We start from the raw sequence: 15840 nt of genomic DNA, 5'->3' as shown, positions 1-15840 counted from the left end.
CTGTGGGGTTACTTTGTTGTTTTTTACTAATTCCTCCAAATGTGCAGTTCTTCAATTTTCACTCTTTCTTCTTTTTTGATGTATGAATTTATGGCTCTAAATTTCCCTCTCAGTACTGCTTTTGCTGCATCCCATAAGTTTTGGTATGTCGTGTTATCATTTTCATTAGTTTCAAGGTAGTTATTAGTTTCTTTTGAGATTTCCTCCATGTCCCACTGTTTTTCTTAGAGTGTGCTGTTTAATTTCCATATCTGGGTGTGAAATCTGGCCCTCTGTCCCTTGCATATTTCCAGCTTCACTCCACTGTGGTCAGAGATATTATTTTGTATGATTTCGATCTTTCTGAATTCATTGAGCCTTTCTTTGTGGCCTAGCATATGGTCTATCTTGGAGAATGATCCATGTGCACTTGAGAAAAATGTATATCCTGCTGTATTCGGGTGTAATGATCTGTATATGTCTATTAGATCCAGCTCCTCTAATATACTGTCCAAAGTTTTTGCTTCTTTATTGATTCTCTTTTGAGATGTTCTGTCCAAAGTTGATAGTGGTGTATTAAAGTCTCCCACTATAATTGTAGAGGCATCTATTCTTTCACTTAGTTTTTCCAGTGTTTGCCTCACGTATTTGGAGGTGCCCTTGTTAGGAGCATAAATATTTATGATTGTTCATTCTTCTTGAAAGATTATCCCTTTCACTAATATGTCATATCCTTCTTTGTCTCTCACAATTGTTTCACATTTAAAGTCTATTTTGTCTGATATTAATATAGCTACTCCTGCCTCTTTTTTTGGTTATTGTTTGCTTGTAAGATTGTTTTCCAGCCATTCACTTTTTTTTTTTTAAAGGTTTATTTATTTATTTAACCCCCCCTCCCCCGGTTGTCTGTTCTCTGTGTCTTTTTGCTGCGTCTTGTTTCTTTGTCCGCTTCTGTTGTCGTCAGCGGCACGGGAAGTGTGGGCGGTGCCATTCCTGGGCAGGCCGCACTTTCTTTTGCGCTGGGTGGCTCTCCTTCCGGGGCACACTCCTCACGCGTGGGGCTCCCCTATGCGGGGGACACCCCTGCGTGGCACGGCACTCCTTGCGCGCATCAGCACTGTGCATGGGCCAGCTCCACATGGGTCAGGGAGGCCCATGGTTTGAACCGCAGACCTCCCATGTGTTAGACGGACGCCCTAACCACTGGGCTAAGTCTGTTTCCCACCATTCACTTTTAACCTCCATGAATCCCTGGGTCTAAGATGTGTTTCTTGTAGACAGCATAAAGATGGGTCATATTTCCTTATCCAGTCTTCCAGTCTGAATCTTTTGACAGGTGCATTTAATCCATTGACATTCAGTGTATTACTTTCAAGGAATTATTTGTGGTACCCATATTTTGTTTGGACTTGAGTTTGTCCTATTTTGTTTGTTTTTTTCCTTCTCTTTTTGTCTTTTTTGTTGTTCTTACACTCTCCTCCCACTCTGCCTCTCCTGTTTTTTTCTTTCTTCCTGCAGAACTCCCTTTAGTATTTCTTGAAGGGCAGGGTTCTTGTTGGCATACTCTTTTCATTTCTGTTTATCTGTGAATATTTTGAACTCTACATCACTTTTGAATGCTAGTTTAGCTGGGTAGAGTGTTCTTGGTTGGAAATTTTTTTCTTTTAGTACCTTGACTATATCATACCACTGCCTTCTTGCCTCCATGGTTTCAGATGAGAAATCAGCACTTAATCTTATGGAGACTCCTTTGTATGTGATGGTTCTCTTTTCTCTTGCTGCTTTTAGAATTTTCTCTTTGTCTTTAGCATTAGATAATTTGACATGTCTTGGGGTGGGCCTGTTGGGATTTATGGTGTTTGTGGTGCATTGTTCTTCCTGGACATGTCCATCCATCTCTCTCAGTAGATTTGGGAAGTTTTCAGCCATTATTTCCTCCAACACCCCTTCTGTCCCCTTTCCCTTCTCTTCTCCTTCTGGGATGCCTATAATATGTGTGTTTGTGTGTTTTGCATTGTCATTCAGGTCCCTAATCTGAACTGGATTTTTTCTATCTCTATATCAATCAGTTGTACTATCTGTTTGATTTCAGATGTACTGTCTTCCACATTGCTAATTCTCTCCTCTGCCTCTTCTAATCTGCTGCTATTTGCTGAGAGTGTATTTTTGATTTCTTGAACTGTGGTGTTCATCACCATCATATCTGTTCTCTTTTTGTGTATGTCTGCAATTTCTTCTCCAAGCGTTTTCTTCATATTGTTAATCTCTTCCTTTACTTCATTAAGTTGGTCTCTAATATATATTTTGAAATCTTTAATTTCTTGTCCAATGTTCTGCTCCTCTTCCTGGTTTTTAATTTGTTAATTGTATTTGGCCGTGTTTTCCTTATTATTGGTTTGGTTTGTAGTTTTTTGTTCCTGTCTGGCCATCATTTTATCTTGATGGGTTTAATCAGTTCCTTAGCTTCTTTGTCTAGTCTTGGGGATTAATTAGTTGTTGTTCGTGCATAAGTGTTATGTCTTCTCTTTGTCACTTTGTTCTTCTTACTCTATTTTCTTGTTGCTGGCTGAGTTCACTTTGAAGGTAAATATTAGGTCCAGGGAAGGCAAAATGAGTAAGAAAAGAAAATGTGTGAAGTAGTATTGGTAATAAATGTTAACAGAGCAACAATGTGAGATCTGGGAGAATGGATATTAGACTCATGTATGTTGTATAGAGTTATAGCAGTAAGTAGAGTACCTATAATGAGACAGTCAACTGATTATGGGGAGGAATATAGTATGAGTTAAAAAGCCAGTGTTTTCATGAGAGAGGGAGGGAGAAAAGAAAGACAATAATATTAAGAGGAAACGGACTTTGGCCCAGTGGTTAGGGCGTCCGTCTACCATATGGGAGGTCCGCGGTTCAAACCCCGGGCCTCCTTGACCCGTGTGGAGCTGGCCATGCGCAGTGCTGATGCGCGCAAGGAGTGCCGTGCCACGCAAGGGTGTCCCCCGCGTGGGGGAGCCCCACGCGCAAGGAGTGCGCCCGTGAGGAAAGCCGCCCAGCGTGAAAAGAAAAGTGCAGCCTGCCCAGGAATGGCGCCGCCCACACTTCCCGTGCCGCTGACAACAACAGAAGCGGACAAAGAAACAAGACGCAGCAAATAGACACCAAGAACAGACAACCAGGGGAGGGGGGGAAATTAAATAAATAAATAAATCTTTAAAAAAATAATAATAATAATAATATTAAGAGTGGGTAAAAGACAGAAAACAGAACAAAGGTATTAGAAATAAAAAGTCAGACAACTTGGGGGCCAAGGAAAGGGAGGTGGAATGTAAGAGAAACAGTAGATGATGGAGGATAGAAAGATGTGGGGGAAAGGGGATAGTGTAGGTGGCCAAAATCAATACACACAGAAAAGAGCAAATGGAGGATGAGGAAACACAGCAAGTGTGAAGCGCTCCCTGCAACACCTATTATATTTAAAAAATAAAATAAAATAAGAAGAAAAAGAGAAAAACGGGGGCAAAGAAAAGGGGGGAAACAAGCAAGAAAAAGAAAAAGAGGAAAAAAATAAATGAAAAAGGACCTTGCGGGATAAAATGGGAGAAAAGACCAGGAGACAATGCAATATTAGCAACCATGACAAAGAAAACAAAACAAAACAAAAAAACAACTTTTAAGCTAGGAATCCTCTTTGCAGTTCAGTAATACACTTAGGGATCTGACCTTCCCCCTTTCTCCTTTCCTCACTTCTCTCTCTCCCAGGGCAGCAGGAAAGCTGCATGACAGGTCCTGTAGGAGGTTCAAGTAGGTCCTTGTTGAACCAACTCAATACAGAAGACTATGGCTCTTTATTTCCAGTGTGAGATCACCTACACCTCACCAGAAACCCCAAATATGTTATTGGAAGCTTGGACAGCACCTCCTACAGTCCCTCTCCATTAGGTGTGCCAGGGGAGGTCTAATTGATTTTCTGACTCCACCTTCTCCAAGACCAAGTTTCCTATCCCAGAACATTTAGGTAAATTGGGCTTTCTCAGCAGATCCGCCTCTCCTTTCCTCCTAGACTCTCCCCAAGACAGCTGGTACACTCCTCCAAGTTCAAGGAGAGAGAGGTAAAAAAGAAAACACAAACGCCGAGGGCTAGGGTAATCAGGGACCTCAGACAGACCTCCGGGCGTGGTGGGTTCAGGGATGGGAAGTCGTGATATTGCAGACTCAGGGTGTGTGAGTCTCTGGAGCGTGGGCCACCAGGGTTTAGGGGACACAGACCTGGGAACCACGCATCCGGTTAACAGGGGGCCTGGGAGCACCGCAGCGCAACACAGCCTTCAGGGATCCCTGCAGGTGGGCGCCAGCCCTAGGGGGAGGGGTCCCACCCATGACCTCTGACCTCCGTGTCAGAGACCCAGAATTCCACCTCTCACAAGAATCTCTTCTGTCACTGTCTCACCAAATCGACATCTAGACACCTCCTGCCCTGTAAGCCCCTGAAACAACCCACTCAGAGTTTGGGAGTGCTGCTGCACAACAACGATTTCAGGGTCCACCATGGACGGGCCGCCAGCCCTAGGGGGAGGGGTTCTGCCTACAACTTCTGACCTCCGTGTCAGAAACCGAAAGTTCCACCACTCGCAAGAATCTCCTCCGTCACTGTCTCACCAAATTGACATCCAGACACCTCCTGCCCTGCAAGCCCCCGAAACAGCCCGCTCAGGGCTTGGGAGCTCCCCAACACAGCAAAGCCTCCAGGAATCACCGCCCCCTCCGCCAAGTCGCCAGCCCCAGGGGAAAGGGTCCCTGACCTCCGTGAAGGAGACCCAAAATTCTACCTCTTGCACAGTCTCCTCTGTCACCATCTCACTAATCGATCCCCTGCAAGCACCCGAAACAGCCCAGTCCAGACTCCAACCCTACTCAGCCGCTGCTTTGCAGGAGAGATTACGAGGTGCGCTCACTCAGATGCCATCTTGCCCCACCTCTCCCCTTCTTCATATTCTTAATCTCTTCCTTCACTTCATAAAATTGGTCCCTAATATATGTTTTGAGAGCTTTAATCACTTGTTCGATGTTCTGCTCCTCTTCCTGGTTTTTAGTTGGGTTCGTTGGTTTTGGGGCATATTTTCCTGATTATTGGTTTGGTTTGTAGTTTTTTGTTGCTTCTGGTCATCATTTTATCTTGACGGGTTTAGTCAGTTGCTTAGCCTCTTTGTCTAATTTGGGGTTTACATGCATGTTAAGTCTTCTCTTTGTCACTTTGTTCTTCTTATTCTATTTCCTTGTTGTTCACTAAGTTCATTTGAAGGAAAATATTAGGGCCAGAGAAAGCAAAAGGAGTAAGAAAAGAAAATGAATAATAGTACTGATAATAAATATTGACAGAGGAACCGTGTGCGATCTAGGGGAATGGATATTAGACTCATGTAGGGTATGTAGAGTTATAACAGTAAGAAAAGTAGAGTACATATAATGAAACAGTAAACTGAATATGCGGAGGAATATAAATTAAATTAAAAGGCCAGTGTGTTCATGAGAGAGAGGAAGAGAAAAGGACAATAATATAAAGAGTAAATATAAGACAGAAAATAGAAGAAAGGTATTAGAAATAAAAAGTCAGAAAAATAGAGGGGCAAACAAAGAGAGGTGTAATGTAAGAGTAACAATAAATGAAGGAGGACAGAAAGATGCAGAGGAAAGGGGATGGTGTCGGTGGCCAAAATCAATACACACAGAAGAGAGGAAATGGAGGATGAGGAAACACAGCAAATGTGAAGCGCTCCCTGCAGCACCTAATGTAAAAATATATGAAAGAAGAGAAGGAAAGAAGGAAAGAAAGAAAAGGGGAAAAAAGGGACAAAAGCAAGCAAGAAAAAGAGAAGGAAAAAGGAGAAAAAGTGGCCTTGGGGGATAAAGAAGAAGGAAAAACAAGAAGACAAACCAACAAAATACCAGACAAAGTTTCAAACAAGGAATCCTCTTTGCAGTTAAATAAAACGCTTAGGAATCTGATGTTCTCCCTCTCTCCCTTCCTCACTTCCCTCTCTCCCAGGGCAGCAGGAAAGCTGCTGAGAGGTCTGGTAGGAGATTCAAGTGGGTCCTTGTTGAATCAACTCCGCACAGAAAACAATGACTTAATTTCCAGAGAGGGAGTGCCCACACCTCACCAGGAACCCCAAGTATGTACTGGAGGCTTGGAAAACAGCTCCTACAGTCCCTCTCCTTTAGGTGTGCTGTGAGAGGGCTAGTTGATTTTCTGACTCCACCTTCTCCCATGCCAAGTTTCCTATCCCAGGGTATTTAGATGAATCAGGCTTTCTCAGCAGATTTGCCACTCCTCTCTTCCCAGGCTCTCCCCAAGCCAGCCGGTATGCCCCTCCAAGCGCAATTAAAAAAAAAGGGGGGGGGGACCAGAAAATTGAACCTGCATTCACCCAGCTCCCCTGCTGCATCCCCCACCGAATCCCTCCCACTCACAGAGTCAGTCCAGAACCGGAGGGCTGGGGCATCCCGGACCTCCGGGAGCGCTGGACTTGAGAAAGGGAAGCCCGGGTCTCTGCAGGCTCAGGGTATGTAGGTCTGTGGAACGCGGGCTACAGGGGCTCAGGGGACATGGACCTGGGGAGCACGCATCTGGGGATCACGGGGCCCGGGAATGTGGCCGCACAACCAACAGTTCTCAGGGAACACCGCGGCCGCCAGCCCCAGGGGGAAGGGTCCCGCCTCCCCACAGCCTCCGACCTCTGTCCTTGTAACCGTGATTCCACCTTTAGCAAGCACCACCTGTCACTGTCTCTCCAAATCAACGTCCGTACACCTCCTGCCTTGCAAGCCCCCGAAACAGCCCGCTCCGGCAGGACTCCAACCCCACTCGGCCGCCTCTTTGCAGGAGACTGGGAGGTGCCCACACCCACGCCATCTTGCCCCGCTCCTGTGCTAGACCGCGGGGTCTAGACACGGCGTTTAGGCGGTGCTGCCACCCGCTGTGCGGCGAGGGGCTCTGGAGAACTGCTTACAGCCCTCTGTGAGCCAGAACCTTCCATGTATGTGTATTTGTATATATACACACTTCATTTACTTTCTTTTATTTTGTTTTTTAGGAGGCACTGGGGATTGCACCCAGGATCTTGTACATGGGAAGCAGGTGCTCAAATGCTGAGCTACACCTGCTCCCTTTTTTTCATGTATTTATTTTTCAATCCTTCCTTCCTTCCTTCATTTATTTCTATTTTAGGAGGTGCCGGGGATTGAACTCGGGACCTCGTCCGTGGGAAGCAGGTGCTCAACCACTGGGCCACACCCACTCCCCCTCCGCTTGTTCAGCACCGTCGGGTCACGGGCCAGCTTCTCTTTGTTCTTGGCAAGTTTCTCAACATGAGAGGGGTCATCTCGGAGGGCAGCTTGGGGCCCAGCAAACAAGAAAGGGGCCTTCAGACAGCAGTGGTTATCACAGGAACGTTTCTTCACGTTTTCAAATGAGGATGGACAGACCACTGGAAACGGCTTGACACACATCTGTTTGTGGCTAACTCACCACTCGTCTTCCTTTTGCCCGGCCAAAGAGGACCTGGCTCTCGACCAATCACAGCCGTGCTGCGCAGCTGTCAGAAACAATGGGAACAAGGCGGAAGGGAGGGCGTCAGTGCTGTTCACGTGGAAATTTGTTGTGTGGGCTGTCAGGAGGCAGCTCTCACCCCCTGCATCAGCACACACACTTCACTGCAGTGCTGAAACAGTTTTTTGTTTTTTTAAGATTTGCTTTTATTTCTCCCCTCCCCCCATTGTCTGCTCTCTGAGTCCATTCGCTGTGTGTTCTTCTGTGTCCACTTGCATTCTCCACTGCACCGGGAATCTGTCTCTTTTCTTTGCGTCATCTTGCTGCGTCAGCTCTCTGTGTGCGCGGCGTCACTCCTGGGCAGGCTGTGCTTTTTTCACACTGGGCAGCTCTCCTTGTGGGGCGCACTCCTTGCACGTGGGGCTCCCCTACACCAGAGACACCCCTGCGTGGCACGGCACTCCTTGCACGCATCAGCATTGCACGTGGGCCAGCTGCACACGGGTCAGGAGGCCCGGGGTTTGAACCCTGGACCTCCCATGTGGTAGGCGGACGCTCTATCAGTTGAGCCACATCCACTTCCCCTGAAACAGTTTTGTATCCACTTGAAATCTTTCAAATTCAGCGTTGGCCTCAGCTTCTCCCTCATCCTCGCTCTTCAGAGGTGACTTTGGCTGGACATGTCATTCAGCTAGATTGTTATTCTTCTCCCTTTCCTTTACCACCTCTGGCCTCCCTGTGGCTGGTGAAGAGTCAGCCAGCATCCTCAAAAGGCGCGGTCATGCCGCAGGCATCCGTCTCCCGGCACCGCAGCCCGAGCTTCCTCTCCTCGCCAGGTCTTCATGACTGCCTGTCACAGACCTTCTTTGCTCGGCCTCGGTTTTGTTTTTTTTTTTTTAAAGATTTATCTATTTGTTTGTTTATTCCCCCCACCCCCCACCGCCCCACCTGTCTGTTCTCTGTGTCTATTTGCTGCGTCTTCTTCTTTGTCCGCATCTGTTGTCAGCGGCACGGGAATCGGTGTTTCTTTTTGTTGCATCATCTTGCTGCATCAGCTCTCCGTGTGGGAGGTGCCATTCCTGGGCAGGCTGCACTTTCTTTGGCGCTGGGCGGCTCCTTACGGGAAGCACTCCTTGCGCGTGGGGCTCCCCTACGCAGGGGAAACCCTGTGTGGCACGGCACTCCTTGCGCGCATCAGCACTGCGCATGGGCCAGCTGCAAAAGTCAAGGAAGCCCGGGGCTTGAACCCCGGACCTCCCATGTGGTAGGTGGACGCCCTAACCACTGGGCCAAGTCCACTTCCCATCGGGCTCAGTTTTTAAGATCTTCTCACCTTTGTTGTTCTGCAGTCCCACTGCAGTATGTCAGGGTTTGGATTTATTTTTTATGTTTTATCTTCGCTGTTCAAGGTTGTTTTTTTTACGTGTTGAATCTGAGGTTTCACAGCTTTAATCAAGTCTGGAATTTACCTTTTTCCAAAGTCAAAACTACACAAGGTAGAATGCACCAAGTCTAGGGTCTCTCGCCCCACGGCCCCCTGGAGCCCTGCAGCCGCACCTTTCGGTGCTGTCTGCCCTAGAGACCGCCCCCTGTGTGCTGCATGGGCCTGGGGCCTTCCGTGGCCTCCTGCTGTGGCACGTAGACTTCTTGTTTGTGGTTTGTTTTATTTTGGAAAGAGACATTTATTCCACATTTCTAAGTGGTTTTTTTAAAAAGCAGGAATGACTTTCTGTTTTTTCCTTTGCTAACATTGTCCTCTTTATGGCGAGGTGTTGGAAGATCCCTTCTTTCCTTCGTCGATTCAAAAAATATGTATTAATTCCAAAAAATATGTCAGCCCCTCCTCGGCTCCAGTGTCCACTGTGAGGCAGGCGCGAGCCAGGGTCGGCCGCCCTTAGGGGCTGGGGTTGAGCAGGGACAGTGGGGCCCGTGGGAGAAGGACAGGCAGGGGGTCTCTCGCAGGGCGTGAGGGTCCCGATCAGGGGTCTCCAGGAGGGGTGGACCCAGCAGCGGTGGGGGCGCTCCCCGGGCAGGACCGCCCCGTTCCCGGGTCACTGCGCAGCTAGGCGCCCCCAGGCTCTGGCCCTCTGGCCAGCCTGCCCCCACCCACCCCCTCCCACCCCGCTGCCCTGCAGGCATTCTGTACGGCACCATGACGATGGAGCTGGGCGGGAAGGTGACGGTGCAGTGTGACAAGAACAACCTCCGCACCGAGCTGGAGTTCAAGCTCAAGGTAGCGCCGGCCGCGGAGCCAGGCTGGGAAGGGGCGGGGGGTGCTTGGGAATCCCCTCCCGTCCCCCCAGCTCAGGGCACGCCAGCCTCCTTCCCAGGGTGTGCGGGGGCCCGGTGGGGACCCTGCGTCCCCGGACCTAGCCTGGGGTATGGGCAAGCGTGTCCTGTGGCTCCGGACTGGGGGGAGGGATGGTGCCCCCCCCCAGCCCCACAAGGACGGGCTCCCCCGACCCTCCGAGACCCCCCTGTCTGCAGCCTTTCTTCGGGGGCAGCGCGAGCATCAACGAGATCTCGGGGAAGATCGTGTCGGGGGCCGAGGTGCTGGCCAGCCTCGAGGGACACTGGGTAAGGCCCCCTGGGGGGCGCGGGCAGGTGCCGTCCCCCTCCCCCCGGGCAGCCCCTCTGACCCCCTCCCGGGCCATCGGGCAGGACGGAGAGGTGCTCATCAAGGAGGAGGGCAGCGGGGGCGCGGAGCTCTTCTGGAGCCCGAGCGCGGAGACGCGCCGGCGGAGGCTGACGCGGCGCACGGTGCTGCTGGACGAGCAGACGGAGCTCGAGTCCGAGAGGTGAGGGCCCCCGGCAGGCGGGAGCGCAGCGTCCCCCGCGGGGAGGGCAGGCCTCAGGCTGGGCCTCTCGCCGCCGACACACGGCATGCGGGGGGAGCCCGAGGGACTGGGGGTCGGCCCTGGAGAGGAGCAGGCTCGGGGGTCCCCCAGGGCTGCCTCGGGCAGGTGACCCCCAGAGCCCACAGGGAGGGGCCGGCAGGTGGGAGTGACAGCTGGGCTTGGGAAGGGACCGTCGCCTGGTGAATCAATGGTTCCCAGCGAGGCAGTGAGCTCCCCGTCGCCAGGGCAATCAAGCAGAGGCCCCTGGCGGCCCCATCCAGGGCACAGAGGCCCTGCTCCCAGGTGGGCGGCTCAGAGCGGGTCCCCTGCCCCGCAGGCTCTGGCAGCACGTCACCAGGGCCATCGGCGCGGGCGACCAGCACAGGGCCACGCAGGAGAAGTTCACGCTGGAGGAGGCGCAGCGGCAGCGCGCCCGCGAGCACCAGCAGGGCCTGGCGCCCTGGAGGCCGCGGCTGTTCCAGCTGGACACCGCCACCCAGGAGTGGCGCTACAAATATGAGAAGTGAGGGCGCACGGGCGGCCCGGGGGCCGGCGGACCCTCCCCTCCCTCCTGCCCCCCCCCCGGCCAGAGAGCGGGCGATGGAGAACCTGGGCTGCGGGCGGGGCCTCTGACTCGGGGTGCCCGGCCCGGCGCTGCCCGGAGGGCTCCGGCCACTGCTGGGGGGCCGGAAGGGGGGGAGCCCTTGCCCCAAGGGCTGCCACCTCCGCCCACGGATGCCTCCGGACCCTCCAGCCACAGCCCCTGGGACCCCACGAGGGACGTCGCCCAATATGAGCAAGACGGGGTCCTGCACACCCTCCGCCGGGAGCCCACAGTCGGCCGGACCCCCTTCCTGTGTGGCCCGGGGCCCACGCTCAAGGTCAGTGCCCGGGGAGGGGCCGACCGGGCAGCGGAAGGGGAGCCCGGGGAGCCAGGGGTGTGACCAACCAGGCGCCACCCAGCCCTTCTCTCCCTCAAGCACCCTCTGTGCTGTCAGTAGCCCGTGACCCCCCCCACAGACGGGGAAACTGAGGTTCAGAGCAGCCGAGGGCCTCGCCCAGGCAGGCAGAAGAGGAGCCGGGGTTTGCACAGCTCACGGCCTTGAAGGGGCGGGAGGAGAGTCAGGGAGGCTCGGGCAAGGAATGACAAGGGACACAAACGCCAGTGATGGCTCCTGGCCACAGCCTGGAGGGGCCTGGTGAGGGCGCTGGGATCTGCTGCCATGCTCGGCTCAGCCACCAGGTGGCGCCCCAGCACGTGTTCTGGGTTCCAGGTGCGCCACCAAGCCTGCGACCGCCAGGTGGGCCCTGCGTGCAGGGGCCAGGACAGCACCCGCCCAGGGGAGGGGGCGCAGAGCCTGGTGGGCCAGAGGGGCAGGTGCTGGGAGAAGGGCAAGCAGTGGAGGCCTTGCGCAAGGCGGCAGGGGGGCTGCCAGGGAAGCCCCCCGAGAAAAGGGCCGGAGTGACCTGGACGGAGAAGTCAAGGGAGCCAGAACCTGGAGGGGGGCCACTTTGTCCCGCGGCTCTGATTTTGCCACCAGGCAAGAGGCCACGGCGTGGCTGGTCTGTGGGGCTCCTCACCTGCCGGAGAGGAAGCCACGCCCTCCACGGCCCCAGCCCCCATCCTGCTGACCCCTCTGCGTGCTGAACTGTGGTCATCAGGCCAGACCCAGGCTGGGCTGCCCCCTCCTCCTGCTCTTTGCTGGACCCCTCCCCCAGCCCATCTCCACGTGGGTCCATCCCTGATGCACCCTCCAGCCTCACCTGCCCAGCTCAGCCTCACCTGCCGGCTCAGCCTCACCTGTCCAGCTCTTTCCCTCTTCGCTCATCCACCTGCCCAGCCCCTCCTTTTCCCCCACCCCAAGCCCACCCCCGGGGCGCAGGCTGCTGCGATGGGGGCTCTCACAGCCTGGCAGCAACCAGCTCTGCCAGTCTCCCTGCATTTTCCCCTGGACTCTAGGCGAGTCTGGGGTCCTTGTTGACTCTAGTCATGGCCCCTGGACAAGCCACGCCCTGGCTGTTCCCGGGCTCCAGGGACTTTTTAGAGGCTGCCCGTCCGGAACTTTCCACGGAAGCCCTTTAGCCCCTGCCGGAGGGAATTGTAAGCGCAGTAGGACGTTCCCGGAGCCCAGGGCTGGACCGCGGGGCCATGTGGCACCCCCCCAGCTGCGGCGGCTCCTTCCCCCAGCAGGGCCCAGGACGCCGGCTCCGCAAGGCCAGCGACCAGCCCTCGGGCCACAGCCAGGCCACCGAGAGCAGCGGCTCCACGCCCGAGTCGTGTCCCGAGCTCTCGGACGAGGACGACGACCTCTCGCCGGGTGAGCCCTGCCCTGTGGCCTCCAAGGACCCCGACCCCATGGGAGGGGAGGGCAGGGCCGGCCCCAGGCACTCCAGGCCCCCGCAGGGGGTGGCGAGGCCGAGGGCGCCCTGCTCTGCGGGTTGGGGGGCTGAGGAGGGGTACGGGGGAGACGCACGGGCAGTCTCGGTGTGCCCGCAGCCTCGGGGTAAGGGTGCCCTCCCGCGTCTGTCCCTGCCCTCCGGCTCCCCGCGGCCCCCCGGTGGCTGGTCTAACGCCGTCCCTGCCTCTTTGGTGGCTGGGCCACTGCTGGGCCACTGCTGGGCTTTCCAGAGCCCAGGGGAGCTGGGGGGCCCTCCACACACAGCCCCTTGGGGCATCCTCGCACCCTGACCTGGGTGGAGCCTGGGGCCCTGGGACAGGCTGCTCATCCTCACTCACCCCTCCCCGTCTCGCCCTCCCGGGTCCTGCGGTGGTCGCCGGTGGTCTCAGGCGGGGGCAGCCCATGCCCTCGGTGCGGGAAGGAGGCGCAGAGGCTGCGGGCGCTGCACGAGGCCGTGCTGTCCATTCGGGAGGCCCAGCAGGAGCTGCACAGGTAGGCCCGGCTCCTGGGCAGGGGCGCCCGGGGGAGGGGCTCTGGGTCCAGGGGCTCCCAGCAGGTCCCCAGGGTCCTTCGGCAGCTCACTGAACACAACAGGGACAGCCTGCAAGCCACCCTCTGGGCCGCAGGCTCCCCTGGCTTCCAGTCCAGTCTGTGAGCTCAGGCTTAGGCTGACTGTGCCTCAGTTTCCCCAGCTGTAAATCAGAGGTGACGTCAGCACCCCCGGGATGGGGTGGGGATCCCGGAAAGGCTGAGCAGGGCACCAGGCACCCAGAGAACAGTTGGTGGCTGTTAGGGTCCCTGCAGTTTCCCCTCTGCCCTCACCCCACCCCTGACCCAGAGCCCAAGGAAGGCATTCGGGGTGGGGAGGGGGGCCCGCAGCTCCTGGCTGGGCTGGGAGGGCCCTGAGAGCAGTCAGGGCGGGCTTCCTGGAGGAGGGTGCAGCAGGAGGGAGCAGTCAGAGAGGAAAAGGCAGGGACCTGAGGGCAGGGCTAAGCCCTCTGGGCACAGGTGGTGCAGGTGAGGGCAGGCTGTGCCAGCCAGGGAGGGTCCGAGCAGCCCACCCAGCACCACGAGAGGAGCCTCAGGGAGAGGCTGGGGGCGGATAAGAAGAGCCGGAAACTTCTGGAGCCAGAGGCCCAGCTCCCCACAGCCCCGGAGCCTCCTCCCCAGAGTGTGCCCAGAAGACCCAGCAGGGCCTCTGGTCCCTGGAGCCCCCTCCTCGGCCCCGCCCAGCACTTGGCCCGCCCCCTGCCGGCGCCCCCTCCCCTTCCCCTCTGCCTCCCTTGTGGTCCTGCAGCGCAGGGAACCCTTGGCCGTCCCCACCCCCACCCCGCCCCCGTGTGCGCGCAGGGCGCCCTCGGGCGCAGCGCGCAGTGGCACAGCCCTGTCCTTGCAGGCACCTGGCAGCGATGCTGAGCTCCAGGGCGCGCGCCGGCCCGGGCCCCGGCCTCCTGCAGAGCCCCCGCGCCTGGTGCGTGCTCTGTGTGCTCCTGGCCTGCCAGCTGCTCCTCAACTACGTCCTCACATAGGGGCCGTCGGGGCGCGGCGCCTGCGGGGCCCCCGGGGGCCGGGCCGAGTCCCCGGCACCTCACGCCTGCGCCGCTGCGGACGGCGGCTCCCGGCGGCTGGACGGCGCCGCAGGGACCCGGGCAAGGGCGCTGCGGGCCGGGGGCGCGGGGCCTCTCCTGGGGACGCGCCCGCCTCGCCTGCCGGGCCCCCGCCCTGCCCGGCCTCAGCGCTGAAGCCAAACGCAGCTCCTCCTGCGCCCCGGGCCCCGGCTAGCTCGCTGCGCGCTTCCAGGGCCCCCATTTGCCTGGCAGGAGCGACGGAGGCGGGCGTGGGGAGGGCCTGTGGGGGCCCGGGACCCCCGCCCGCGGGAGGGAGCATGGGAGACCCCGACGAGCCCGCCGGAAGCCGCAGCCAGCTGGAACTCGCGGGGGGGGGGGCCCGCGCCCGGGTGCACGGGCGTCCCTTCCCGGGACACTGCCCTCGGAGGCAGGGCTCGGCGTGCAGGGGCCTCGGGTGGGCGCAGGGGGCCCCGCTGCTCTGGGAGGACGTTTCCGTTTCCCCTCAGCCTTGGTGCTGTGCGGACGCGAAGCCGGCACGCACCGGCCCCAGCACGCACTGACCCCGGCACGCACCTGCGCACACAGATCTGTGCAGGTGTGCATGGCGGGTGCGGGGCCCTGGCGAGGGGCCCAGCCGGCACCGGGCCTGGAGGGCTCAGGTCGGTAACTTGCTGTGACCCACGCACAGTCTTCCCGTGTCACACTTTTTTAGCTAAGGTAATTGCAGTATTACCGCAGGCCTCTGGCTTCTGGCGTCGGCCCCGTGACAGGTGCCGCTGAGCGCATGCGTGTGCGCGTGTGCAAGCATCTCCCGTATATCCAGAGACATACAGAGCCTTAAACTACCTTGTGGCGGTGTCATCTAGCTAACCGAGCACTTCGTTTTCCAATTTTTTATCCACGATCTCGTCTCCCCCACCCCGTCGGGAACGCGTTCATGCGCTCTGCATTGAAATAAACCGACACACACGCTGCGTGTTCTCTTCTTGGGGCCTTCTGGAAACCAGGGGTGCCTTTCCAGGGAGAAGCAAAGCCACCAGGGGGCAGGGTGGGGCTCAAGGTGCCTTGAGATCAGAGAGGAGGGAGGGAGCTGCAGAGCTGGCAGGGATCAGCCCTCCCCCCTGGACCAAGAGCCAGGAGGGTGGGGTCCCATCAGGCCTGTGGTGAACCAGCTGGAGACACCAGACAGGAGGGTGCCCTGCATCCAGGGCGCCCCTGAGACTGGAGTGCACAGAAAAGGATTGACACAGGCCGATTTTGCCAGGTCACTGCCCTCTGCGGGGAGCCCCAGCCGGCCCCTTGCTCTGGTCCAAGCGGCCTCCAGCATCAAAATGAGGTGGCCTGCCCGCTGCTGGCACGGCCCAGGAGGCCCAGAGGCAGCGTGGGGGCACCTGACGCCCCACCCGGCAAGGGGCCAGAGCACCAGCACCGTGTGCACGGAGGAGAGGCAGGAGGGGGCTGAGGGGTGCGGCGGCAGTGCCTGCTGCGGGGCGAGCCCCGGAGGATGCAGGGGGCAC

General features: G+C 56.8%; 1 protein-coding gene across 2 annotated transcripts in view; it reads left to right on the top strand.

Annotated features, from left to right (window-relative positions):
• The window catches only part of OSBPL5 (oxysterol binding protein like 5), a 70144-nt gene extending 54849 nt beyond the window's left edge, over window positions 1–15295 (top strand). The window contains exons 15-22 of one of the 2 annotated variants that reach the window (XM_058304991.2): window positions 9655–9752; window positions 10007–10096; window positions 10181–10317; window positions 10694–10879; window positions 11111–11237; window positions 12548–12674; window positions 13145–13247; window positions 14152–15295. In XM_058304991.2, coding sequence (XP_058160974.1) covers window positions 9655–9752; window positions 10007–10096; window positions 10181–10317; window positions 10694–10879; window positions 11111–11237; window positions 12548–12674; window positions 13145–13247; window positions 14152–14284 — 1001 coding nt within the window. In that variant the 3' untranslated portion in view covers window positions 14285–15295. Of the gene's footprint in view, window positions 1–9654; window positions 9753–10006; window positions 10097–10180; window positions 10318–10693; window positions 10880–11110; window positions 11238–12544; window positions 12675–13144; window positions 13248–14151 lie in introns of both variants that reach the window. The other variant, XM_058304990.2, reaches the window with a different exon arrangement.
• The last annotated feature ends 545 nt before the right edge of the window (window positions 15296–15840 follow it).

This window comes from Dasypus novemcinctus, chromosome 10 (assembly GCF_030445035.2).
Source record: "Dasypus novemcinctus isolate mDasNov1 chromosome 10, mDasNov1.1.hap2, whole genome shotgun sequence".
Taxonomy (NCBI): domain Eukaryota; kingdom Metazoa; phylum Chordata; class Mammalia; order Cingulata; family Dasypodidae; genus Dasypus; species Dasypus novemcinctus.
The sequence above is the reverse complement of the archived record's forward strand: the minus strand, read 5'-3'. Positions and strand labels throughout refer to the sequence as shown.